Source organism: Phocoena phocoena, chromosome 11 (assembly GCF_963924675.1).
Source record: "Phocoena phocoena chromosome 11, mPhoPho1.1, whole genome shotgun sequence".
In the NCBI taxonomy this organism is placed as follows: domain Eukaryota; kingdom Metazoa; phylum Chordata; class Mammalia; order Artiodactyla; family Phocoenidae; genus Phocoena; species Phocoena phocoena.
In genome coordinates this window covers 6,589,291-6,615,198 of record NC_089229.1, presented here as the reverse complement: position 1 = coordinate 6,615,198, position 25,908 = coordinate 6,589,291, and the positions used below count along the sequence as shown (strand labels likewise).

General features: G+C 56.5%; 2 protein-coding genes across 2 annotated transcripts; one reads left to right on the top strand and one right to left on the bottom strand.

Annotated features, from left to right (window-relative positions):
* Positions 1-1,136: 1,136 nt before the first annotated feature.
* Positions 1,137-16,774, top strand: SERHL2 (serine hydrolase like 2). Its single transcript, XM_065887267.1, has 12 exons — positions 1,137-1,176; positions 2,000-2,149; positions 2,263-2,376; positions 2,759-2,800; positions 3,225-3,244; positions 3,683-3,757; positions 4,930-5,039; positions 5,405-5,484; positions 11,312-11,346; positions 13,722-13,804; positions 15,570-15,666; positions 16,591-16,774. Exons 1-12 carry the CDS (start codon positions 1,173-1,175, stop codon positions 16,708-16,710), a joined length of 930 nt encoding a protein of 309 aa, XP_065743339.1. The 5' UTR covers positions 1,137-1,172; the 3' UTR covers positions 16,711-16,774.
* A 645-nt stretch (positions 16,775-17,419) lies between these two features.
* On the bottom strand, positions 17,420-24,535 carry RRP7A (ribosomal RNA processing 7 homolog A). Its single transcript, XM_065887797.1, has 7 exons — positions 24,463-24,535; positions 22,683-22,825; positions 20,423-20,548; positions 19,575-19,692; positions 19,165-19,262; positions 18,654-18,852; positions 17,420-17,505 (listed from the first exon to the last, which is right to left on the bottom strand). Exons 1-7 carry the CDS (start codon positions 24,533-24,535, stop codon positions 17,420-17,422), a joined length of 843 nt encoding a protein of 280 aa, XP_065743869.1.
* Between the last annotated feature and the right edge of the window lie 1,373 nt (positions 24,536-25,908).

The window sequence follows — 25,908 nt, the reverse complement described above, 5'->3', positions numbered from 1 at the left end:
ACCCCCACCACTCAGTAAGGTCCAAACTCCTTAGCTCCACACTCAGACCCATCCTCACCCTTACCCACATTTTCCAGCCACCAACTTTCCCTGCATTGTGACCCGCCCCCCAGCATGTCCACCAGCCCTGTCTTCAGGACCAGGGTCTCTGATCACCTCCCCCCCGCCCCCCCCCCCCCCCGGGCACACACACACCCCAGGGAGAATTTACTGTACAGCTCTCTCCAGCCCTCAGCTGGCTGGATTCTGGTTCCAGTTAGGAGCTCTGCTGGACTGTGACCCCTCAGGGACCACATGGATTCTCTCCTAGGCCTTCCAACTAGCAAATGGTGCTGAGTGAATAGGAAATATTTTCCCTTCCTTGTCCTAGACTAGCCACTTTCAGAGACTCAAAGGATGCGCACTACAGTGCCCTTATTATAGGATTTAGCGCCCCAAACATCCCCTTGGGGTACTTGATCCTCTCCAGGCTCAACGTCATCGTCTATAACCCTTCCTCACCTGGGGGGTTCCTCATGTTCCCAATTAATACAGTCATTCCTTCACCCATACAACAACTACTAAGGCTGGCTCATGCCAGGCAGGGTGAGGACCCCAGGACACAGTGAGAACACGGTGGACGCAGCCCCTCCTTCCAGGAGGACATTAAACCACTAAATAAAGAGTCACCCCACCTTTAGCCCTACGGTACTGGTCAGTGAGGACCCACGGGGTGCCCCGCTCGCTGGGGCAGCTCCTGGGCCTTCGCCAGCTGCTGGTCCCGCGCAGGGGCAGGGGTGGCCATGTGTACTGTCCAAGGGTCGCGGTTCCACCACCCACGTGTCAAGCAGGGCCGGCTCCGCTCCCTGCGTCGCGGCCCCGGGTGTAGCCCGAGATTTTGAAGGTCGTTTGGCCACAGCCCCCGGGTTCCCCAGCCGCTCGGCTCACAGCCTGCGCCGGGCGGGCGGGGGACGGCTTTCCCCGTGCGGGCGGCGGTGGGAGCTGAAGGTCAGGTCTGACCACCTTCGGGATCCAGCCAGCCCGCCGGAAGTCCCGCGGGCGGGGCGGGGCGGGCGGGGCGGGGCGGGGGTCTGGACGCTGAAGGGCGGAACCCGGAACTCTGGCGTCCCTAGGCTCCTGCGCGACTTAGCTGGATGGAGAGACGGCCGCCTTGAGACCGCGGGACGCGAGCGATGGGTGAAGGTCCCCAGTCCGGGGCCCCCGAGACCGGAGTGTGATGGGGGAGGCCACGCGGGCGCTTCCATCCGCCCACCCACTTACTTGGGACCGCGGTGGGGGGGGGGGCTCGCCGCCCTCCTGGCGGTAGCAAGTCCTGCGTCCGCAGCCTCTGGAGCAGGCCGAGCCACACCGGCGGTGGGGGGCGCGGGGGGACGGGGGGGCGGGGGCCTGGCCGCACTTGACCTCCCAGGGTTCCGGGAGCCCCAGGTCAGAGAGGCAAGTTCGCGGGCGTCTGCGGGTAGGCAGGTCTCAGGCCCGGCCGGGAGAGCCTGAAGGGTGAAAATGTTAGCCCTGGGCGACGGAGGAAGCAGCTCTGACTTGAGCAGGCCGGAGACAGTGTAGTGCCCGGTGGTCGGGACTGGGGACTGGGGTCGTGCCGCCCGCGCTAAATCCTCGCTCCACCCCATTCTCTCTGTGTGACCTGGAGAATGGCCTGCACCTCCCTGTGCCTCAGTTTCTGGGTTTGCGAAGGGACAGAAAAGGAAACTGAGGGTTGAGAGGTTTTACTAACTTGCTCAAGGTCACACAGCCAGCAAGTGGCGGAGCCCAGGCCTAGCTAACCCCCCAACCTATTCTAGAAAGTTCTGCTGTGAAGCCCTCCCAAGGTTTTCCTCACCCAGTGGACCCAGCTTAGCTTTCCTCATCTGGCTCTCTCCCCATAACCCCCGGGGGCAGCGCAGGCAGCTGAACCCTCTGGGTAGTGCCAATGCTCTGGACACATTGGGTGTGGATGAGGGGCTCCGGAGGTGCAGGCTCCATGAATGGTCACTCTGTGTTTCAGGTCTAATCTCAGAGCTGAAGCTCGCTATGCCCTGGGGCCACATTGCTGCCAAAGCCTGGGGCTCCCATAAGAGCCCCCCAGTTCTCTGCCTTCACGGGTGGCTGGACAATGCCAACTCCTTTGACAGACTCATCCCTCTTCTCCCAAAAGGTGGGTGTGAGGCTGAATGGAAGCCAAGGGGTGAGGCAGTGGGACTGCAGGAGAATCAGGAAGGGGAGGTGGCTGACCTAGACGCCTTCCCCTACCCTTTCCCTCTGTCTCAGACTTTTATTACGTTGCCATGGATTTCGGGGGTCATGGGCTGTCATCCCATTATAGCCCAGGTTTCCCGTATGACCACCAAAACTTTGTGAGTGAGGTCCGAAGGGTCGCAGCAGGTGAGTAAGAGACAGAGCCTGTATGTTCATCTCTGTGTGTTGTGGGTGTGTGTGGGGGGGGGGGGGTGCTCTGGGACATGCCCTCATCCTTGAAGTTGGGTGTGGTGGCCAGGAAGCAACGCTGGCTTGGGCATGACTTGGGGTCTGGCCCCAGTTCTGCCAGGAATTCATGGGTGACTTTGGGAAAGCTGGAGAGAGCTGGCAAGAAGAGCTCACTTCCCCCTGCGAGTTCCACCCCTGCTGTGGAACTGGGACTCCTTTAAGTGGGTTTCCTGAGTGGGGCATCCCAGATGCTGGGGAGGGATTTCCAGAGCACAGCGACTGCAGGACAGAGGGTGCAGGGAAGCTGGGCCCATCCAGACCTGGCTCTGTGTGTTTTCAGCCCTGAAATGGAACCGTTTTTCCCTCCTGGGCCACAGTTTTGGTGAGTACGCTTTGGCCAAGACCTGACTGGTCTTGGGCTGTGGGGCTGTGAGGAAGGGAGGGGAGTTGGTACACAGGTATCTTTCCCTTGCACTTCTGGAACCACAAGGAGAGATGGAGGGGGTTCATCAGACATTGACCCTTGGGCACCATGCCCTCTGGCGTCAGGTAGCTCCCCAAGGGACACGTGGCCCCGTAGATAGCAGTCTCCGGATCTGACGAGGGAAACAGGGTCATGTCTGATGCAGGGACCCCGTGGCCCCAGAGAGGGAGCCTCAAGTTTGATAGTGAATGCAGAGCCGGGCCTGCTGGTGGGGGACAGGAGCCTGGCCCCTGGCTCGGGGCTGGCTCGACCCCTGGGAAGGAGTTTTAGAAGGACTTTGAGAGCTGCGGAATATCAGCTAACTACTCTTTTGTCCCCCCAGGTGGCACTGTGGGTGGAATGGTGAGTAGATTACAGTGACCATCCCTGCTCCAGGTGGGGTGGCGAGAGCGGGACGACGAAGGGGAACTTGCCTGGAAAGGGGAGTGCCCCCTCACATCGGGAGTTCCAGGCAGCGTTTTAGTGACTGTGCCAGCTTCCTTTGTAGTCCCGTGATAATCACTGTTGTGAGGGCATTCCTGATGGAGTTAAGTGTTCCAGCAGTGCCCACCTCCTCTGTCACAGAGAACCCTGGAGTCCAGCCCCAGGGTCGGGATCTTGATGCTGGATGCAGACTGGGAGTAGGGGAGAGAAGGGTGCCCTGAAGGGATAGGAGATTCTTGCTGGCCTCTTGGGCAGCACCCTTTCCCCAGCCTAAAACACCGGTGTCCCCACAGGAAAGTGAGTCCCTTTCCCTGCCTACTCTCCCCTTCATCTTTCCCCTTTTGTGTCACATTATAGTTTTCCTGTATCTTCCCTGAGATGGTGGATAAACTTGTCTTGCTGGAATCCTCACCATTTATCCTGGAAACTAACGTAAGGACAGGGCTTTTCATGCATGCTGTCGCTGGGGTAGACCTGGGTCCGGTCCCAGGTAGTGCCCTCAGCCCTGCCTCCCTCAGTGGGGCGGGAGGAGGTGGCAGAGGGTAGACAAAGGGCCTCAGGCCCCCCCACCGCCAGAGGACAGGGTTATGCTACTTACACCCTAGGAGTGGGTAAGGAACAGGGCGTGTGGGCCTGGGTCATCCTTGGGAACCCTGTGTGTGGCCTGGAGTCTGCAGGATGCCAGGTGGGTCACGAGGCGGCAGGGGTGAGAGAGGGTAGAAGCAGTGGGTTGAGGAAGCTCTGGGGGCGCACAGTTGGGTGCGCCCACCTGCACTTGTGCTCAGTCAAGTACCTTTGAGCTGTGCACACACTGCACACAGTAGACCTGAGTGTGGACCCGTGGGAAAAGCACTGACCCCTCTCGCCACCGCCACCACCACCACCAATGACAACAACCAGTGCTATCTGCATCTGAGTGCTGGCTCTGCCGTTTCCCTGCTCTGTGACCCTAGGCAGGTCACTTTGCCTCTCTGGGCCTCAGTTTCCTCACCTGTAAAATGAGGAGGTTGGAGTAGAGGACTGTGGAGGTGCCCTCCAGCTCTGACAGGTGGTCACTCTGTTCCCGAGGGCTCAGCCTCACACGGGTCCTTCATCAGTTTCAGTTTTCTTGTCCATAAAATGATCACAGATTCCCTAAGGGCAAGGACCGTACGTAGCTGTCTCTTTACCACCACCTGCCGAGTCCCGGCACATAGTAAGTGCTCGATAAACGTGCGTTGCGTGAGCAGAGAGCTCGTAGGTTACTGTGAGGATTCACCGAGACAGCGGTGGCTGCCACTCTTGCTTCTTTACCGGTTTCACCCACTGAGTTGACACACACAGTGCCCCTGGGGGCTTCCTCCATCTTCAACCTGATCCGTCCAGCTGTCCCGGGCCTCAGGCAGGGCTGGGCTGGCTGTGACCGAGGCAGTCACAGGGCTAACTGGCAGGGACTGATCCCATGCCGCCGCCCGCTGGGTCAGAATGCATCTTGGGCCAGGCGGGTGCGTAGCTGAGGGGCTCTTGAGGGTGGAGGGTGGGGCTGGGCGAGGGAGCAGGCCCCTTTGCGTGCATGCAGCTGGGAGCCCCGCCCTGCCCACCCAGCAGAACCCATGAATCCTTAGGAACTGGAGAACATGCTGACTTACAAGCGGAAAGCCATAGAGCACATGCTGCAGGTGGAGGCCTCCAAGAAGCCCTCGCAAGTGGTCAGCCCGGAGGAGATGCTGCAGGGGTGGGTGCCGGCGGGTGAGACCGGTAGCGTCAGAGGCCTGGGGGAGCTCTGGACCACGGAGGGAGGAGATCTCTGGGGCACGGAGGAAGCTTCCTTCTCCTACTCGCAAATCCACAGCAAGCCTGCTTCTCCCTGTGCTCACCTGGCGCTCCTTAGCCGCCCCAGCTGGGGCTTGAGCTGCATTCTCTCCACCCCTCCGCATACTCTCTGCCCCCTTCTCCACACACACACACACCCACACCGATGCGAACATCCCCATCGGTACAGGCCTGTGTCCTAGTGGGGTAGCCTTTTCCCTGCCCTCCTCTCCTTTCATCTGGCCTCCCCTGCCCCAAGGCATCCAGTGTCGTCCTTGTCTCCCCCAGGTTCCTGAAGAACAACAGTCATGTGGGAGAAGAGTGTGGGAAACTCCTCCTGCAGAGAGGAACCACACAGGTGGCCACAGGTAAGGGACTCGCTGTCCAAGGCCGTTGCTTATTGTCACTGTGCTTACTGAGGGATGATGATGGCTAGGCTTTATGGCTGCTTGCTCTGGCCAAGGCATGATACTTAGTGCTTTACAAAAAGTATCTCCTTTAGCGCTCCTACTGCCCTATTTTCATCCTGTTTAAAGCAGGGGAAACTGAGGCTCAGAAGGGCCAAGCGGCTTGTGCCAGGTCAGGCGGCTACTGCCTATCCTGGAAAGCCACGTCCTGTGGGGAGCTTGGTCAGGGGTCTTGGGACTAAATGTTGGGGTACAGCACAGCCCTGCTCTGCTGATCCTGTGTGGTGGGTGCCTGGTGTCCGAGGCTAGGCTTTGAGGACTCCCATGGGGCAAGCGACTTTGAAGATGGTTTTCAGAATGGAGAAGTGGAGTTGGGGGCACCTTGGCTTCAGGGCAGCATCAGGCCTGTGTTTTCTACACTTTATTTCCCAACATATTCATTGAAGAAACCTTTTACTCGGAGTCCGCTCTGTGCCCAGCCCCTTGTGAGGCTGCAGGAGCATGGTGAACCAGAACAGACACCCGCCCTCTCCTGGTGGCCCAGTACCCAGCCAGCACAACTCCAGAGGGCGCCATCCACAAGCGCCCTTGCTGGCAGCGACTGCCCCAGGAACTCAGAGATTGTGGGCAAGCTCCTTCCCACAGTCAGACTCCCTGGTCTTCTTAGGTGACTTCAGTTTGTAAAGAACCAAACGAGGCAGGGGTCAAAACCCCAGATGCCTGTGGGAGCTGAACAAGTTGTGAAATTATGCCGGCTGCTGGGAGTGGGGCCGTGTGAAGTGGTGGGGATTGTGGCACTGAGACCGTGTGCCCTGCAGGAGGGCGGCTCCCAGGGCTTATCACATGGGAACTTGGGGCTCCTGTGGCCAGAATTTCTAGCTGCTCAAAAGGAGCCAGAGGTCTGCTGTGCTGTAATTTTTTTTTTGGCCGCACCACGTGGCACGCAGGATCTTAGTTCCCCAACCAGGGATCGAACTCGTGCCCCCTGCAGTGGCAGCGCGGAGTCTTAACCACTGGACCGCCAGGGAAGTCCCTGCTGTGTTGTAATGTTTCTCAGAAGTTGCCAACACACCATTAGGTCAAGTGGAATATACCTAAGGGGGTTGGAGACCCGTTCCTGTCTTGGTTACCATCTCTGAGCGTTTGTCTGGTCCTCCCTGCAAATCCGTCATGGAGGAGGGAGGTCGATGGCAGAGGGCGTGGGCCCCAGCTTCCCTGATGTGCTGGTACAGATGGCGGGCCAGAGGGGCCCTCGTGCGGAAGTGGGCTAATCCAGAATTAGACATGCACCTGGCCTGGGAAGCCGATTTGGCCAGCCCAGGGTCACATGAAACAGTGAGCAGACGTCCGCTGAGCCACTTGTCAAGGGGGTGGGCAGAGGAGGTGGGAGGGGTGGGCACTGGGCAGGCGGCTGGATCGTTGTGTCGGGCCCAGCCCCTCCGCAGCAGTGTGGCCCTTTGAGGCCCAGGGTTAACCTAAAAGAAGACCAAGCCAGCCTCCCAGACCCAAGTGGGCGGGGTGACAGCGGGGGAGCCGGCATTCCAGGACCCTCCTGAGCCCGTTCCCTCAGGCCCCAGAGCCTCCGAGAGCCCCCATTCCGTTCTGGAGCCGCACACACCTCCGTCATCCAACCCCATACCCCCCAACTCTGAATTCCTTCCCTAGGGCTGCCGTTACAAAGTCCCACAGATGGGGCAGCTTCAACAGCAGACGTTTACGTTTACTGTCTCACTGTTTCAGAGGCCAGAAGCCAAGGCCAGAGCATTGGCAGGGCTGTGACAGGCTGTCCGTGCCTCTCTCCTGGCTTCTGGTGGCCTCAGGTGTTCCTTGGCTCATGTGTGACCCTCTCCCCACGTCTTCACAGAGTGTGAGGTGAGAGCGCTTTGGGAAAAACAGCGGGTAAGGGGGTCAGGATGTTCAGTAGAAGGGCCTGGGTTGGCCTTGCGGAGAAGGTGACTCCTGAACCCCATCATGCAGATGAGCTGCCGGGAAGGGCTTGGTGCACGGGCTCCATCAGGCTTGTGGGAGAAACGGGAGGCGGTGAGCCAGGGCGAGGAGGGAGGCCAGCTCCTATCTTATCTACCTCTTATCTGCGTTCCCATCACAGCCCTGGCCCAGGCCTTCAAAATGAGGTCAACGTGTTAGCGTTAGCGTGAAGGAGGGAAGGTCCAGCTCCGGGTGGAGTTAATGACCAAGGACTGTCTGTTGTCAGCATCCACCGCCTGCAGCCGGCCCACCATGGGGGTGCTCAGACCCTGTCACAGGCTGGCCTGCCCTGGGGCTGTGGGCATGATTTCTTTTGACTTGCGCAGTTTAAACACAACAATTTGCCACGAGGGGGATTTTGAATAGGTTGCTCATATTTAGAATAGAGAGAGTTTATGTGAAAATGGAGATTTCCGTTTTCTTTTGAAAAATGGCAACACCTGGCAGCACATTCTGCCTTCCGCATAGGCAAGAACAGCTGTGCGGAGACCCTGCTGTGTGCGAGCGGGCGCTGCACCCACTCTGCCCAGCCTCTGCGGTGAGTCCGTGACCTTGGCAGGTCCCAGCAGAGGAAGCGGGTGGTGCACCCACCATCCTGATACCTCCCGGTATCCACCAACACAGACGCTCTCCAAACTCAGAGATTTTTATGGGGGCTTTATCACATAGGCGTGAATGATGGTTAACCCAGGCTCTAGCCGCTCTCCCTTCCCCGAAGGGCCGGGCTGGAAGTTCCACGTTCCTAATCATGGCTTGTTCTTTCTGGTGACCAGCCCCGATCCTGAAGCCATCAAGAACCCACCAAGGGTCACCTCATTAGAACAAAAGACACTCCTATCGCTCAGGAAATTCCAAGGGATTTAGGAGCTCTGTGTCAGAGATCAAATGTTCGGACAAAAGAGGCTTCTTGCACTTTCACCACTTTAGGAAATAACAACAGTTTTTAGGAGCTCTGGCTAGGAGCCAAGGACCAGGACTAAAATATATGTTTTGTTATATCACAGTGTCACAGTCCCTAACTGTTGGCAGGGAAGTGGGGAGTCTATGATCCTGATAATATCTCCTGCATTCAAGACCGTTTCATTTTTTTAAATTATTTAATTATTTGTTTAATTATTTATTTATTAATTTTTGGCTGCGTTGGGTCTTCGTTGCTGCGCAGGCTTTCTCTAGTTGCGGCCAGCAGGGGCTACTCTTCGTTGCGGTGTGCTGGCTTCTCATTGTGGTGGCTTCTTTTGTCGTGGAGCATGGGCTCTAGGCGCACAGGCTTCAGCAGTTGTGGCACGAGGGCTCAGTAGTTGTGGCTTGCAGGCTCTAGAGCACAGGCTCAGTAGTTGTGGTGCACGGGCTTAGTGGCTCCACGGCATGTCGGATCTTCCTGGACCAGGGCTCAAACCCGTGTCCCGTGCATTGGCAGGCGGATTCTTAACCACTGCGCCACCAGGGAAGCCCCTGGACTCCTTATTTAAGTGACATCTGCGCTGGCCCACTGGTCTGAGAAACACCATTCCTGCCCTCACAAAGGTCATTGACACAGGAGAGGCAGACAGAAGAGCAGCCGGCTGGGGGAGTGCCTGGGGCACGTCAGGATGTGTCAGGTGGAAGCAGGCTTGAAAAGAGCTGGAGGACTTGACCACAGGGAGGAGCGATTCTTAGGGCAGAGAAAACAGCACGATGGGGGTCCACAATACCTGGGGGGTCACCCCACCCCCAAGAAAACCCCCTTTTTAAGTCTTTTCACATCCTCTCAGCACCTGAAACCCAGGCCTGGAGGAAGGAGGAGGGCAGTGAGCCTGGGGGCGGGGGCACCCAGGGGTCACCCCTGGTCCTGCACATGCAGCAGGGCCAGTCATCTGTGCAGGGAGGTCGTGGCCGGAGCTGAAGCCAGCCCAGAAGCCTCAGCCGCGGTTTGATCAGGCTGAGATGATCTAGTAGTGTGGAAACCAGAAAACCTTCCAACAACATGGTCCTTCTAAGTATTTTGAGTCACAGATGCCTAAGAACCTCTATCAACAATTAGCTGTGGGGCTTCCCTGGTAGCGCAGTGGTTAAGAATCCGCCTGCCAATGCAGGGGACACGGGTTCGAGCCCTGGTCTGGGAAGATCCCACATGCCGCAGAGCAACTAAGCCCGTGAGCCACAACTACTGAGCCTGTGATCTAGAGCCCACGAGCCATAACTACTAAGCCCGTACGCCACAACTACTGGATCCCACTTGCCTGGTGCCCGTGCTCCACAACAAGAGAAGCCACTGAAACAACGAAGAGTAGCCCCCGCTCGCCACAACTAGAGAAAGCCCGCGCACAGCAGCAAAGACCCAACGCAGCCAAAAATAAATAAATAAAATAAATAAATTAAAAAAAAAAAACAGCTGTGAATTAAAAAGAGACCAAACCCCTTGTTGTCCTGGAAGATATGATCTAGCAGAGGGTAAATGATAGAGTGCATTAGAAAGTGCCGGGAGGGACTTCCCTGGTGGTCCAGTGGTTAAGAATCCACCTTCCAATGCAGGGGATGCGGGTTTGATCCCTCGTCGGGGAACTAATATCCTACATGCCACGGGGCAGCTAAGCCTGCGCCACAACTACTGAGCCCACATGCTCTGGAGCCCGTGAGTCACTAGAGAGAAGCCTGTGCACCACAGTGAAGATCCCGGTGCAGCAGTTGAGACCTGATGCAGCCAAATAATAAATACTAAAGAAAGAAAGAAAGTGCTGGGAGTTACGGAGAGAAATAAATCAGCGGGGGATGGAGGGGCTCTGGTCAGATGTTTGTGGGTGTAAAGGGGAGGTCCAGGAGGCCTGGCTGGGATGGTGGCATTTGAGCAAAGGTGTGTAGGGAGGAGGGAGCAGCCTTGCTTCTCCTGGCCGGCACGTTCTCCTGGGGTGACCCACGTCACCGTATCATCTCCCTTTCTCACTCCCTGCACTGCTCACATCGGGCAGCCTGCAGGGTCTGAGATTCTGTGACCTCCCTGAGACCCTGCAGCCCTTTTTTTTGTTTTTTTTAGCATTTATGCATGCATGCCTGCTGCGCCGGGTCTTAGTTGCGGCACGTGGGAGTTTGGTTGTGGCACACGGGCTTCTTAGTTGTGGTACATGGACTCTTAGTTGCAGCATGCAGACTTTTAGTTGTGGCAGGCATGCGGGATCTAGTTCTCCGACCAGGGATCGAACCCGGGCCCCCTGCATTGGGAGCACGGAGTCTTATCCACTAAACCACCAGGGAACCTGGCAGCCCTTTCTTGAGGAGACATTGCCCAGGCGGGAACTGCTGGGTGTCCATCCTCATTAGGTGAGGCCAAGTTGCCCCCACTGGGACCGTGGCAGAGAACCCAGCTGGAGCTGGGACGACCCAGGCCTCTCAACCCCTCCAGCCTTTCTTTTTTTTTTTTTTTTTCAGCCTTTCTTTTTTGGCTCGATTTCTCTCCAACAAGTGAGGATGCGATCCTTAGCTCTTGGGCACTTCCTGGTGCTTAAAGATCCGAGTGAACATTTTAAGGTTCTCAGAGATGAGACTACGGTGCCGGGTGGGTGACTGTCCCACCGCCGTCATTCTGTGCAGCCCTCGGGATGGCCGGGGAGGCACCTGCATGGGCGTTCCTGTCCGTGGCAGGGTAGCTGTGGGCAAGCTCTGCTCTGGCTGAACCCCAAGAGGATGTTGGGGGTGGTCCCTGCAGGTCCAGGCTGAAGAAATGAGCCCTGGCTGCCCGGGCCCAGGGTCCCAGGGGAGCCGAGCTGAGTTCCCCCCGCCACACCCTGACAGGCGGCGCTGAGGCCATGTCTCCATTGCTTCCTTCCAGGTCTGTTTCTGAACAGAGATCGGAGGATCACTAGGGTGAGTGCTACTGTCTTCCCACCCTTCACAGTGTGCCTGACAGCTTCTTTCTTTTTTTTATGGTAGTAAAACATACATAGTATGATATTTATGCTATATGTAAATTCTGTGCCCAGTAATCCCAATCCTAGATATGTACCCGGCAACAGTGTGTGCTGTGTGCTCCATAAGAACTGTATGAGAACATTCCTGGCAGTTTTATTCATCATAGCCCCAAAGTAGAAATCACCCAAATGTCCATCAACAATAGAATGCATAAACTGTTATACATTCATACAATGGAACACCACACAGGAATGAAAAAAGCACATTTACAGAGCAAAAGAAGCCCAAACCAAAAAAGCACACAATGATTCTATGTATATGAAGTTCAAAAAGTGGCAAAATTGATCTAGGGGGGTGCCCTTGGAGAAAAACACTGAAGGGAGCCTGCTGGGTGCTGAGGGGTTCCAGGCCTTCATCCGGGTCATGGCTGCACGGCCGCATCCGTATGTCAAAGGCCATAATGGGCTGACACCCAGGTCTGTGGACTTTGCTGTAAGTTATACTTGAATTACAAAAGAAAAATACAGATCTGAGGATGTAAGTGGACTAGGAAAAGGAAGTCAAAGGAGAGATGGAGAGGAAGAGAAAAAAGAAGCCAGAGGGACTTCCCTGGTGGTGCAGTGGTTAAGAATCCACCTGCCAATGCAGGGGACACGCGTTTGAGCCCTGGTCCAGGAAGATCCCACATGCCACGGAGCAACTAAGTCCGTGCACCACAACTACTGAGCCTGCCCTCTAGAGCCCGCGAGCCACAACTACTGAGCCCACGTGCCACAACAGCTGAAGCCTGTGCGCCTAGAGCCCGTGCTCTGCAGCAAGAGAAGCCACCGCAATGAGAAGCCCGCACACCTCAATGAAGAGCAGCCCCCCGCTCGCCGCAATTAGAGAAAGCCCGCGCGCAGCAACGAAGACCCAATGCAGCCAAAACATAAATAAATTAAAAAAAAAAAAAAAACGAGGCTGAGAAGCTGGGGTAGGAGGGGGTGAGGGGCAGTTCACGCCCGAGCTGAGTCCTGGCACCACCTCCTGTTAGCTGTTGACTGTGACATAGGGACTTAGCGTTTCTGATCCTTCGGGGAGGAGATAATGTGTGGCGAGTCTGGGTGCTCAGTAAATGCTCATTCATTGGGCCTCGTGGTTGATAGGGGGGCCTCTGCTTCTGGAGAAGCCCCTGAGGTCACTGTGGCCCGAGGAGCAGGAGGTGGCTGGGAGGGGTTAGGGCAGAACGACGACAGTAAGTGGCTGACCAGGCAGCTGTGTGCCTGTCTCTTCACAGGAGTCGTAGCTTCATCGTGATGCTGTAGCACAACGCGACAGTCAGTCTGTGTGGGAGCTCTCTTGAATTAACCCACTCAGTACACCCTCACTGAGCCCCGCCTCTGTCGCGCCGTGTGCCGAGAGCTGTGAGCACAGAAAATCCTGAGAGCTTCTGCCCTCTGAGGCTTCTTGGCCTGGAGCGGCACAGTCCAATAGAAGTATCATGTGAGCTCGTGTTAACGTCACGTCTTCTAGTGGCCGTATGAACAGTGAAACAGGTGAAATCAACTTTAATAATATTTTCTAACTCAGTGTATCCAAGGTGTCACCACTTCAGCATGTAATCAACATAAAATATTGAGATATTTGACATTGTTTTCTTATACGAAGTCTTCGAAATCCAGCGTGCAGTTTGCACCTACAGTGTGTCTCAGGCTGGACTAGCCCCACTTCAAGCTCTCAGTAGCCACAGATGGCGGATGGTTACCGTGTGGACAGTATAGACCTAGACCTCTTAAATGGTCGTAAGACGGGGAGGTCAGGGCTGTGATGGAGGCCAGCAGTGGCTGCGGGGACACCAAGGTGCACTCTTTCTGCACTGTGGCTTAAGCAGGTTTCTTTCTCATGGAAACAGTCGGTGGAGGTAAGTGGGCTGTGCTTGCCGAGAGTCCAGAGCCCAGGCTGGCTGGGCAGCGTTACAAGGCAGCCCGTGGACCAGGAAAGGAGGTGTGGAGGGGCCATGCCTCAGTCCCAAACCTAAGCCCAGAAGTAGCCCAGGTCACTTGTCTGCATTTAGTTGCATGGCCACACCTGGCTGAGGGGAGTCTGGGACATGTCTAGCTGGGCAGCCATGAGCCCAGGAAGAGGGAGAACAGATTTGGAGGTGGAGGGGGGAAGTCTCTGGCCTGAGGGAGTTAAAGCCCTCTGTTGAGGCAGTGATACAGTTGGGCAGTGGGCTTGGTCCTGGTTAGGTGGCCGAAGGGGCCCCCACTGTAACCGAGAGAGACCGGTTTCTGCCCCCCAGCAATGCCAGGGCCTCGTGGTGAGAATTCACTGGGGTTTTGTCTCTGCAGCCAGAGTATTACTTCAATTTCATCAGCAGGGAGCTGTTTGTGCATTCCATCAGGAAGCTGCAGGCCCGCGTCCTGTTCATCAAGTAAGTCTGAACCAAGCGCCCCAGAGGTAAGTGCCAGGAATCTCCAGGTCTCCTAGTGTGAGACCTCTCCACCATCTTTCTTGGGCAGCCCCCTGGCCGCTGGTGTGTGGAAGGCAGGCAAGGCAGTGGGAGGGCTTGGGCAGCTAGGGATGGGAAAGGACTGCACCGCACTTTTCAGCAGGTGTCTGTATCTGTGGGGGGCACACCCAGGTAAGGCAGAGAGACTGGCAGACACTGGAGTCTGCCGCTTGCCCTCCCCAGTCCTCCAGCCACCCCGGGCTCCTGACATCCCCAGGCCTACACTGCTCCTGTCTGCTGTCCTCCCTTCCCCCACCTGCTAGCCAGAAGCCATCCACTGCCTCTGGGTGCCACAGCACAGTGAACATCCTTTGGTGTGGCTTAGGTGCCACCACCCACTCCACTGCAGCCATCCTGGACTGGCAGGAACTGTGACTTCCAGGGACACATCTGCCGAGCACAGGGGTTTAGAAGGCATGGACTCGATAGGGGCAGATCCAGACCACAGTGAGATACACTGCACACCCCTAGGATGGCCAGACTCTAAAAGTGAGACAAGTGTTGGTGAGGATGCGGAGAAACTAGAACCCTTGCATGCTGCTGTAGGATTGTAAACTTTTTTTTTTTTTAAATGGCTGCATTGGGTCTTTGTTGCTGTGCATGGGCTGCCTGTAGTTGCGGCGAGCGGGGGCTACTCTTCGTGGCTGTGCGCGGGCTTCTCATTGTGGTGGCTTCTCTTGTTGCAGAGCACGGGTTCTAGGCGCGCGGGCTTCAGTAGTTGTGGCGCACGGCCTTAGTTGCTCCACGACATGTGGGATCTTCCCGGACCAGGGCTCGCACCCGTGTCCCCTGCATTGGCAGGCGGATTCTTAACCACTGCGCCACCAGGGCCCCTGGTATTGTAAAATGGTGCAGCTGCTTTGGAAAAGTCTGGCAGTTTCTCAAGCCATTAAATTACCATGACCCAGCAGTTCCACTCCTAGGTGTGTTTCCAGCATCTGTGCACACAGCAGCATCTTTCATAATGAATAGTGTTGGAGGCAACCCATATGTCCATCAATGGACAGATGATAAGCAAAATATGCTCCATCCATACAACGGACTATCGTTCAGTGACAAACAGAATGAAGCACTGATACTATGACATGGATGGACCTTGAAAACATTAGGCTAATTGAAAGAAGCCAGTCACAGAAGTCCAGGTGGCATATGATTCCATTCATATGCAAGTCCAAAGAGGGAAACATACAGAGACAAGGCCGATCAGTGGTTGTGGAGGACGGGGAGCTCTATGTGGAAACTGTAGGTGCGGGACTTTCTGTTGTTGAGGTGATTCATTATGTTCTAAAATTGACAGTGGTGATGCTTGCACAACTCTGAATATACCAAAATCCATGGAATTGTACACTTTAAATGGGTGAAATTATCTCCATAAAGCTGCTAACAGAGAAAGAACGCACGGACTCTGACCCCGTTCAGATCCCAGCCCTGCCATTCAGTGGCTGTGACCGTGGCCAGGTCCCGAGATAAACCTGAATTGCTTCACTTGAGCAGGCCTCAGTGAGCTGTGAGTGCCTGCGGGGACTGAGTAACTCAATCCTGAATTAAACCTGGGCTCCAAGGGACCCAGCGGTGGGAAGATTGGAGGGACGCCCAGGCCGGTCTCAGTCTCAGAGCCTGGAGCCCAGGGCTGGGGGAGAACATGCAAAGAGGTGGTCCCAGATGAACCTTTCTTCTCGTTTCCCAGAGCAACCCAAGGGTTTTACGATCTGAGGAGAGAGAATGATGCTAACACGGAGCTCGTGCTATTCGTGACCAGCTCACTGAGATCCACCCTGAAAGAGGTGGGTACGTAGAGCTCAGGGCAGCTGGGCTTCAGGAGGGGCTGCCAGGCCGCCCCGGGCTCCAGCTCACCCCTCTCTTTTCTTGCACTGGGACCTCTGGTCTGGCCCTAGGTCTAACAGGTGACCCCCCAGGAGCTACCAGGCCTCACTCCCTGCTGCGGTCCCTGGAGACCTGCAGTCACATATAAATCAGCGCAGAAAGCAGACTTCTCATTGGCAGAATCTCCTGGCTTTACTGTCCCCACATGTTCCCTGCACCACACCCAACTCAGCACTGCCATGGTTTCCTAGGGTCCCACATGGGAACAGATGACCAGTCTCATCAGTGGGTGCTGGCCTCCCAGTTGGAGGGCTGGGACATGTGCTGTGACTTTGCCCTTTGCCTGGGTTCCTGGGAGCACCTGGCATTTTATGACCATCATCCACCATAAACACCTGACCCTGGGGCCTGTGCAGACGACTGGGTGTCACTAGAGGGAAGCCCGTGTGGCTGGCTGGCCAACTGCAGTGCCTTCCTGCCTTGTCGGCCTTTCTCCCGAGCAAGGGCGAGTTTGAAAGGCTGATGGCCTATTCTTTTTGCAAGTGGACCTTATAAGATGCTCAGAACCAGCAGCAGCCCTGACTACCAGCCCCCTCCCCAGCCTAGCTCTACAACTTCAGCTCAGAATGGCCTAGAACCCCAGGGTTTGGGCTCTTCCCTCCCAGACAGGCCTTTCTCACTGGTTTTGAGCCAGGCCCTGACACCCCCCAGGGGGTGCCGTGACTGGGGCCCGCGAGGCCACGGGTCAGGCACTGCCAAGGCTCCTGTGGTGGACACTTGGAACCACTGGGAGGCAGCAGGCCGCGGGAAAGCCCCAGTGTGCCAGAGGGGCCCACAGAGCCCTCCACTGGGTCACCTCACCACGTGTCCCCTCCCTTCCCCAGAGGTTCCAGTACGTGCAAGTCCCCGGCAACCACTACGTCCACATGAACCAACCCCAGCACATGGCTGGTATCATCAGCTCCTTTTTACAGAGCAAGGAGAGGATCCCAGCCCACCTGTAGCCCTGGGCCAGGGGCTACAGACACCTGCTCAGCCCCAGACTCCCAAGCCCAGGCCAGGTGTGGTGGGGACAGGGCCCCCTGGTCCTGAAGACCAGCATGGCCAGAAAAGAATTCTGTGGCAGAGCTGGGGGGAGGACGGGGGAGGGGATACAAGATTCTGACACTAACATCTGTGACTTCAAGGGGGAGACGGTGTCTGGGTGTGGGAGTTACCTGTTTTGTGACTGCGTAGCAGGCAGAGGGAGGGGCTGGGATAGGCCCACCCGCCTTTTGTAGCCTTCTCTTGCCGCCCAGCTCGATGAAAAATAAAATGTTCTTGTATTCTTTCTGCGTTTGAGGCTGTCTCACTGCCCATGGGGCTTCTCCGTTAGGAGGAAGGGGAGAACACAGCAGACACTTAGCCTTGAGAGGAGAGTCCAGAGACAGGCTGGGGACAGAGCCCATGACAGGGAAGGAGCCACTTCCTGGGCCAGTGGCTTCCGGAGTCCAGGTCCTTGCGCCGGGCCCCAGGACTGCCGAAGCACAGGAACCAAGGGGTGACACTGTCCTGTACCCCACATCACGTGGGCTCAGATCTCTGGGGCTGACGTGTGGTCCCTCAGCCTGGGCACGGCCACTGAGATGAGTGTTGCAGGCCCTGTGTCCTCGCTGGCCACGCACTGCCACCCAGTCACCACCCCTCTCCACGGGGCCCGAGGGTGGGTGAGGCTCAGTAGGGTCGGAACTTGCGCTGGGCCCGCATCAGCTCGATCCTCTGCTTGTCCTCCTGGAACTTCTTGCGCAGCTGCGCGAGATCTGGGGCGAAAGGGGGTAAGACGAGACAGGGCCGGGATCAGATAGGCCGGGTGGAAGCTGCCCCCGCTGCCCCCGACTCACGAGGGCAGCAGCCCCTCCCTCAGTCCCCACTCCCCGCTGGGGGCGCTCCGCACGGCCGCCCCTCTCCCCCGTCGCCTCTGCGGTGGGAACTGGAACCAGACTGCAGCCCAGTCGGAGGGCAGAGGCTGAAGTGGAGCAGAAGGGACACCCGAGGTTTCAGGCGGAAAATTCACCAGGTCGAAGAGAAAGCAGAGAAAGCCAAAAGGCACTTGCCCCCTTACCACCCCGCCTCCAACACGCCCCCCAAGGTGAAGGAAGAAGGTTCTGGGGCTGCTGGGAGACTCCCGGGACACCTCTCCCAGCCCCTCCTCACGGCAGCTATCAGGCTGGGGACGGGCGTCAGGAATTAAGTAAGGGGCCTCCACCCCGAGACTGCCACAGAATTCACGCGGCGACTCCAGTCACCAAGGGTGACCGGGTCGGGACACCGGGTGTGGGGTTTTGAGCCCAAGGCGGGGAGGCTGGTGGAGGCCCCTGTCAGGCGGGGCCAGAGGAGCGCAGAGCGAAGGAGCAGTGGGCACGGTGTGGGCAGGAGCAGTGAGGCAGGTGAGGGCGCGGTGTGACCGGGCGGCGGGGTCAGGGCCTCCCCCGTGCAAGGCCAGGACCCTCTCCCGGGTCCACGGGGAAGCCGTCCTGCCAGCAGGAGACCAGGTGGCCCGGGCCGCGAGCTCGGCGTCATAGCCCCCAAGAGCAGCCACAGGTGGTCAGGGGCTCCCTCTGCGTGTGGCCACCCTCTGCGTGTGGCTCCTTGCTGGAGGCTGACAAGGGCCTGGAGGTGGGGCCTACATCCCAGGTGCCTGTGCAGCCTCAATACCCAGAGGCACCCGCAGCTGCCTCAGGAGCAACAGGGAGCCCACGACACAGGGACGCTGCCAGGCTGGGACTGTAACCCCAGAGCCTGTTAGGAAGTCTGCGCCCAAGAACACCCTACCCGCCCGCAGGCCTGGCGCCTGCCGTCAAGAACTCCATGTCTCGCCAGGGCTGGCAGAGCGGCCACAAGACCGCGTTCACAGCCTGGGCGCCCAGGGCAGGGGGCCGAAGAACAGGGGCCTGGGGCGCGCCCTTACGCTCCATCTTGGTCTCGCGGTGCTGCCAGGCATAGAAGTTGAGCAGCTCCTTGCGTGCACGCTTCCGCTTCTCCCTCTCCAGCACCCGCAGGCTGGCTGCCTCCGTCCTCGGGAGCACCGGCCGCCGGCCGCGGCGGGTCACCTTCACCCAGCCCTCCTCGTCAGGGACCCCTTCCTCCTCCTTGGCCTTAGCCTCCTCCTGCAAAGAACGTGGCCCTGGGATGGGCAGGTGCCTGGGAGCCGCCCTGCAGCCCCAGGAGCACCTCACCTCCCCATCTCCGCTCTCCCTCCCGTGCCCAGGACCGCCCTGGCGCCGCACCCAGCACTGTGTGAGCGGCTGAGTGTGGGGGAAGGGCGGGGGGCAGACATGCCAACGCTACCTCCTCCTCCACCCTCGACCGTCCTTTCCCTAGAGACCATTCCGAGACTAGATGTTACCAGCCAGGAGGCCCAGGGCTCAGCAGAGAGAGAGGAGCCTGGACTCCACCAGCTGCCCATGCAGAAGCCCCACCTCAGCCATCTTCTCGTCGTACGTCTCCATGAACGTGTCCACCTCAACTCTCAGGGCCTCGGGGTCCGGCACCGAGTCTGCGTAGTCTCTGATCCACTCTGAGGGAGGAGGGAGCGAGAGAGACGGATTCCAGGCCCGCCCCTCGGGGCCCCGCCCAGGACCTTGCAGGCCAGGTGGGATCTTCTTGCACAGGCCGCAGGCAGGGAGACTCGTGGGCCAGGGTTCAGGGCGTGAGGAAGAGCCTAGTGGTGGCAAGCTGGGCCCTCACCTATGCCCACCCCGAGTGCCAAGCTCAAGCCTCCCACATCTGCTCTGAGGGCGAGGGGACACAGCAGACGCCAGCCCACAAAGCTCCCCTCCCCGACCCAGAGCCCTGGAAGGAGGCGCCCGCTGGCACCCGAGGTACTGACTGTGAATGCCGCTCTTCACAGGGTGACTCTCTGTCGAGACCAGCAGAGGGCCCTTCAGGGCCAAGGCAGCTGACACCCCACGTGGCTTCTGGAACACCACGTAGGCCACCTGGAACCCCTGGGAGGAGGAGAGATGTCAGTGCCGGGAGCCTTCCCATCCTCCCAGCCATCCCAGGCCTGGCCCAAGGGCTCCCCCCTGCCCTCAGCCTGACTTGTCGCGGGGCCGGGGGAGATGTGCTGGGCTGTTCCTGAACGTGAAGGTAACCAGGAGGTTGTTCTAATCCAGGGGAGGGGCGGCCACACTCCTATTTATGCAACTTCTGCTAAAAATGACCCGATCCCACCTCTTCACCAGGGAGAGGTGAGACACTCAGGACTTTTGTTCCAGGTGTGGGAGGGACTCAGGGAAGAGCGTGTCTCCCTGGGCCAGGAGTGGACAGACAGATGGGGCGCTCACTAGTTCAAACTCCACTAAACAGGAGGAGGTGTGGACTCAAGGCACACAGGGAAACAAGGCCCAGGCCACCAAGCCTAAGAAAGAATCGACCTCAATGTGGGACGCAGCGGGTGGCTCAGGGAGGCCCCTTGGGCAGTGAGCAGAGATGCCCCTGACCTTTCACCCAGGACAATGGAAAGAGCCAGACAGGACACGGCAAATCTGGGAAAGGAGTGGAAGCTGTTTACCTGACAGCCCTCCTAGACCACACAGGCCAGGACTGGCCTGAGCACAGGGAACGCTTGCAAGTCCCACTGCCACCCCTGACACCACCTTCCCCTTACACACTGGGGATACTGCCCTAGCCCGACCCACACCATCATTCAAGCAGACCCCTGTAGTGGAGGCTTACAGGAACTGGCTTGGGGTGAAAGAACTTTGACTTTGGCTCCTTTGGGCTCTCAGCAAGATCCGGCTTCTCCTGTAACTCCACCGACTGGACAGGGCCGCAGGGGGACAGCAGGCGGGACAGGCACTCCTGCCGTGGCCGGAGAGAAGCACAGTATGAGCGGCTACAGGGCCTTTCTGGAGCCTCCCTCTGCCCTGGGCAGCACTGCCAGGGGACCGGGTCCCAGGTCTCGGAGTCCAACCTGTGGGCGTGCACAGACGGCCTGGGCAAGCCACCACCTCCTCAACACAGAGGTCACAACCCTGGCCCCCCACGGCCCCAGACAGCAACCTTGTGAATTTTCATGTTCAAAGCTGTGGGTAAAAAGTCCATTGGCCGGGGACTCGGGAGGGAGGACACAGAGGTGAGACAAAATTCAGGTATAAGCTTTTCAGCTTTATGACAGGACCCTGCTAGAAGCACGTGCCCAGGATACGCTTGGTCTGTTCCTGAAAGGGATTTCTCCGTTTGAAAGTGAATGATCCGGGACTTCCCTGGTGGCGCAGTGGTTAAGAATCCGCCTGCCAGTGCAGGAGACACGGGTTCGAGCCCTGGTTTGGGAAGATCCCACATGCTGTGGAGCAACTAAGCCCATGCACCACAACTACTGAGCCTGCGCTCTAGAGCCTGCGAGCCACAACTACTAAAGCCCACGTGCCTAGAGGCCGTGCTCCGCAACAAGAGAAGCCACCGCAATGAGAAGCCCGCTCACCGCAACTAGAGAAAGCCTGCGCGCAGCAACAAAGACCCAACGCAGCCGAAAATAAATAAATAATAAAATAAATTAAAAAAAAAAAAAAAGTGAATGATCCGTAAAATAGGAGTGGGTTCTCAACTTTTTTAAAAAATTATTATAAGAACAGGTGGGGACATTTTTACTTTTATTCTGAGTACTCTGATTTTATACGAAAACCAACTAAGTTTTACTACCTGAATCAGCCATTGAAAAAGAGTTAAATCTGGGAATTCCCTGGCTGTCTAGTGATTAGGGCTCCATGCTTCCACTGCAGGGGGCACGGGTTCAATCCCTGGTTGGGGAACTAAGATCCCACATGGCGCAAGCCACAGCCGGAAAAAAAAAAAAAGAGTTAAATCTACTCCGTTGGAATCAGGATGCTGGTTATCCTTGGTGGGGGGAGGGGCATGACGGGACTTCTGGGGGTGGGGTGATGTTCTGTTTCTCCACCTGGGTACTGATGACACAGGTTTACTCGGTTTGTGAAATGAGTGAGTGCTACACTTGGGTCCAGGCTCTTCTCCACACATACACTAGTCTTCAGGAAAGGTTAAAAATAACACCCTCTCCTCTCACTGTTACTGTTTCTCTTTAACTGTAGAGGAATCTTTTAGAAATTAGTATTTCTTTTCTGTAAAAAAACATCGAAAATCCAGCAATTCCCTTAGTTTCTCTTCTGTAAAATAATGAAATACTAAATTTAACAGCTTTTGTGAAAAAAAATTAACAGACATGTCTGCATAGTAGACTCAGAGGTAATTTTATTTTCTTCTACTTTTCCTATTTTTTACTATGGACATGTATCAGATTTTTATTTTTTTTAACATTTACTTATCTATTTGGCTGTGCTGGGTCTTAGCTGCGGCACGAGGGATCTTCGTTGTGGCATGCAGACTCAGTTGCAGCATGCGGGATCTAGTTCCCCAACCAGAGATCGAACCTGGGCCCCCTGCACTGAGAGCACGGAGTCTTAACCACTGGACCACCAGGGAAGTCCCGTCCCTCAATTTTTTTAAAAAAAGACAATGATTATGTTGTCAGATGTCACACAAGTAGTTGGCACAACTTTCACAATACTCAAGAAAAATGTTTGAGAACATGTGTCTCTGTCTTCGTATGGAATTATGGTAGACAGAGACAGTTATGCATCGATCGCTTTAAGCAACAGAACATTTCAGCTGTATTATTAACAGTACCTGCAATGGACATGTATCAATTTTATAATCAGGGGAAAAAAATACTAACTCAAACAATTCTGGGTAACATACAAAAAGCTCTGGGTTCCCTAGAGAATTATATTTTTTACAACACACCTTTAAAAGGCCAATCTCCTGTCACAAGAGAGGCAGCCTTACAGATACCACCCCTCAGGGCTTCAGTTAGCTGTTTCCACTGCACCACTAAGGACTCGGTGGGGGGCCCGTAGGAGCCCAGTTCTGCCTGGAGCCCCCGCCCCAGGCTCAGGTTCCCTCCCAGACACCAGTTTACCTCTGTGCAGTATGGGGGCACATTGAGGACAAAAAGGGTCCGTTTCTGAGGCCAGGAAGACTTGGTGCCTTCTCGAACTTTGTGCTCTCTCACATAGAGGTAATGAGAAGACTGCTGCTTTTCAGAGAATTTGATGGGAACGGCTGGAAGGAAAATGGGGGCGGGGAGGGACAGCATGAAAGTCAGGTTCAGTCTGTCCGTTTCCAGTCCTGTGTGTCTGTCTGTCCATCCATCCTTCACTGAGCCCTTCCCTAGGCAAGGCCTGTGCAGGGTATTATGCAGGCTGGGAGGGTGAACAGATAATCTGCCCAGAAAGGGCTCCCAAGCTTGCAGGAGAGAGAATGTGAACAGGATGCGAAAGGAGAGAAGTTCCAACTCCGCTGCTCTTGGGGTAAACAGCCAAGTCCTTACCGTGGCCGCCTCTGCAGCCTCTTCTCACCCCACCCTCCCCCCTCCACACCACATGCTGGCCCCTCCGGCCTCCTCTCTGTTCCTCCAATAAGCCAGGGCCTCACACATGCTCTCCCCTTCCTGAAACATCAACCCTCGTCCTTCCACCCATCCTTCAGGTTTTCACTTCACTTCCTCAGGAGAGCCTTACACGCCAGGTTAGATCCACCTGCTCTGCGCCTTCTTACCTTCTCTCATGGTCTCTATGTCTCTATTTGTGTGATTTTTTTTTTTTTTTTTTTTTGGCCACACCATGGCATGCGGTATCTTAGCTCCCCGACCAGGGATCGAACCCGTGCCCCCTGCAGTGGAAGCACGGAGTCCTAACCACTGGACCGCCAGGGGAGTCCCTTGTGCGATGATCAGGATGATAGCTGGCATTCCCATAAACTTTAACCCTCATCAAGCTAAGGACGGTTCTGCTTTTCTCACCACCTTCTTCAGAGCACTGTGAGGATACAGTTGCAACCCCTGCGCTCAGGAAGCTCACATGGTGAAGGGAGAAAAGGACAAGTAAGCATGTAACAAGGTCGTATCAAATAGGAAGGAAACACACAGAGTGAAGTAGTGCAGGGTGATGGGTGGCAGAAGCCTGAGGACAGGCCATCGATGGGGACCAGCTCTTCGAGGAAGAAACATTAAAGCTTAGACCAGAATGACAGGAAGCCGCGTAACAGCGCAGAGCTGTCTGAGGAAGAAGACCCAGTAAGTCACAAAAACGCTGAGGGTGTAAAGAGCTTGTTGCCTCAGAGGAACAGAAAGACAGAGCTGTAGGTTAGCAGGAGCCAGGCTATGCGGGGCCACGCAGGTCAATGGTGGGAAGTGTGGATTTTGTTTTAGGTGCTAACTTTAGCCTCTGGAGGGAGTTCAGTGGGTATGGGCGTGTGAGGCAAGCTCTGATTTAAATCTGACTTTAGAAAGAACATTCTGGCTCCTGGGTGGAAAACGGAAGGCAGGAGAACCAGTGCGGAGGGCACAGGCCAGGTGAGCGCTGAGGGGGCTGGACTAAGAACTGCAAAGGGGAGCTGGTAAGCGGACGGGCGCACCTCAGGGGGAGAGTGTAGACGGACGCGGGTTCGCCCTGGGAGAGTGTAGACAGAGGTGGCTTCACTCAAGAGAAGCGTTAACCAAACTAGGCTCGTCCCGGACGAGTGGAGTCAGATGGGAACAGGGCGCCGCGCGGGTCTTGGGGGGCCCCGGGCCTCACAACCTTCTGGGCCTCATGTCCAACTGTGTGGCTGCTCCTGGGGGCCCAGAGCCACTGCCGACCCCGAGCCTCCTCCCGACGAAGCCTGGCCATCCCCCGGCCCCGCGTCCCGCAGCCCCTCACCTGAGTAGCCCGGCGGGCTCAGAATCCCCTTCTCAGACTCCCGCGCCGCACGCTTCCTCCCGCGCGCCACCATCTTGCCAACCGGAAGCCGCGGCGGCCGCTGGGAGTTGTAGTTCGGCTTAGGGAGCCGTTTCCGTGACGACGGCGCCGCCTGGGGGCCCCGCCCCTCGGTTCCAGGCCCGCCTATCCCGGCCCCTACTCCCCGACCCCCCCGCCCACTCCCTCCCGCCGTCCTCCCAGGGCGCCACCTTCATTTGCTCGGATTAAAGTCTGCGCGTGAATGTGGGGGTAAATTCCGTAGAGCTGGGCCGCTCACGGGTGCGACCTCTACTTTCCGTTCATTCATTAATCCATTCCACAAATAGCAGTGAATACTCCTGGCACTGTCCTCAGCGCTAGAGATACAGGGGTGAAATAAAATAGAGCCTTCCCAGAGTTTATTTTCTAACGAGGGAAAGAAACTATGACCACAGGGACTTCTCTGGTGGTTCAGTGAGTAAAACTCTGCGCCCCCAATGCAGCAGGCCCAGGTCCAATCCCTGGTCGGGGAACTAGATCCCGCATGCATGTCACAACTAAAGATCCCGCATGCCGTAATGAAGACCCGGCGCACCCAAAAATAAACAAATAATTTGAAAAATAATAATAATAAAAAAGAAACCAGTAAACATCTAAGAAGCAACGTATAAAGCACACGCATCAGTGCAAAGTGCGGGGAGTGTGGTGAGAGAAGGTGTTGTCATTTTAAATAAGACGAAGCCCTCATTGAAGTGACATTTGAACAAAATACTGAAGGAGGTGGGGGAGCAGGGCGTTCAGGTGAAGAGATTCTGGGCAGAGGGAACTGGCGAGGGGCCCTGAGGCTGGAGCCTACCTGGTGTAGTAGAGACATAGCGGAGAGCACAGTGAGCCAGAGGAAGAATCGGTCAGGGGGCAGGGGGCTTGGTGGGTCAGGTAGGATCAGGTAGGCCACTGGAAGCACTTTAACTGTTACTCTAAGTGTGATGGGGGCCACTGTGGGATTTTGAGCAGAGAGGAGTCACTGTATTACAGTTAGACTGTGGGGAGCAAGGGCAGCAGCGGGGTTGTTTAGGACACCATCGCAATAATCTGGGGGAAAGATGATGGCTTGGTCACCAAGGAAGTAGTAGTGGAGGTGGTGAGAAGTAGTTGGATTCTGGGTATGTTCTGAATAATTCCAATGGGATTTGATAACCGATCGGGTATGCAGTGTGAGAAAAAAGAGAGATCCAGGACTACTGCCAGGTTTCAGTGTCTGCGCAACTAGAAGAACGGTGTTGTCATTTACTGAGATGGGAAGACTGTAGGAGAGGTGGGCTTGGAGCAGGAAAGGGTGGGCAGATCTGGACTTTGCTGTGGACCACGTTGAGATGCCCATTAGACATCCCAGGGGAGAGGTCAGGTGGGCAGAGAGATATGAAACTG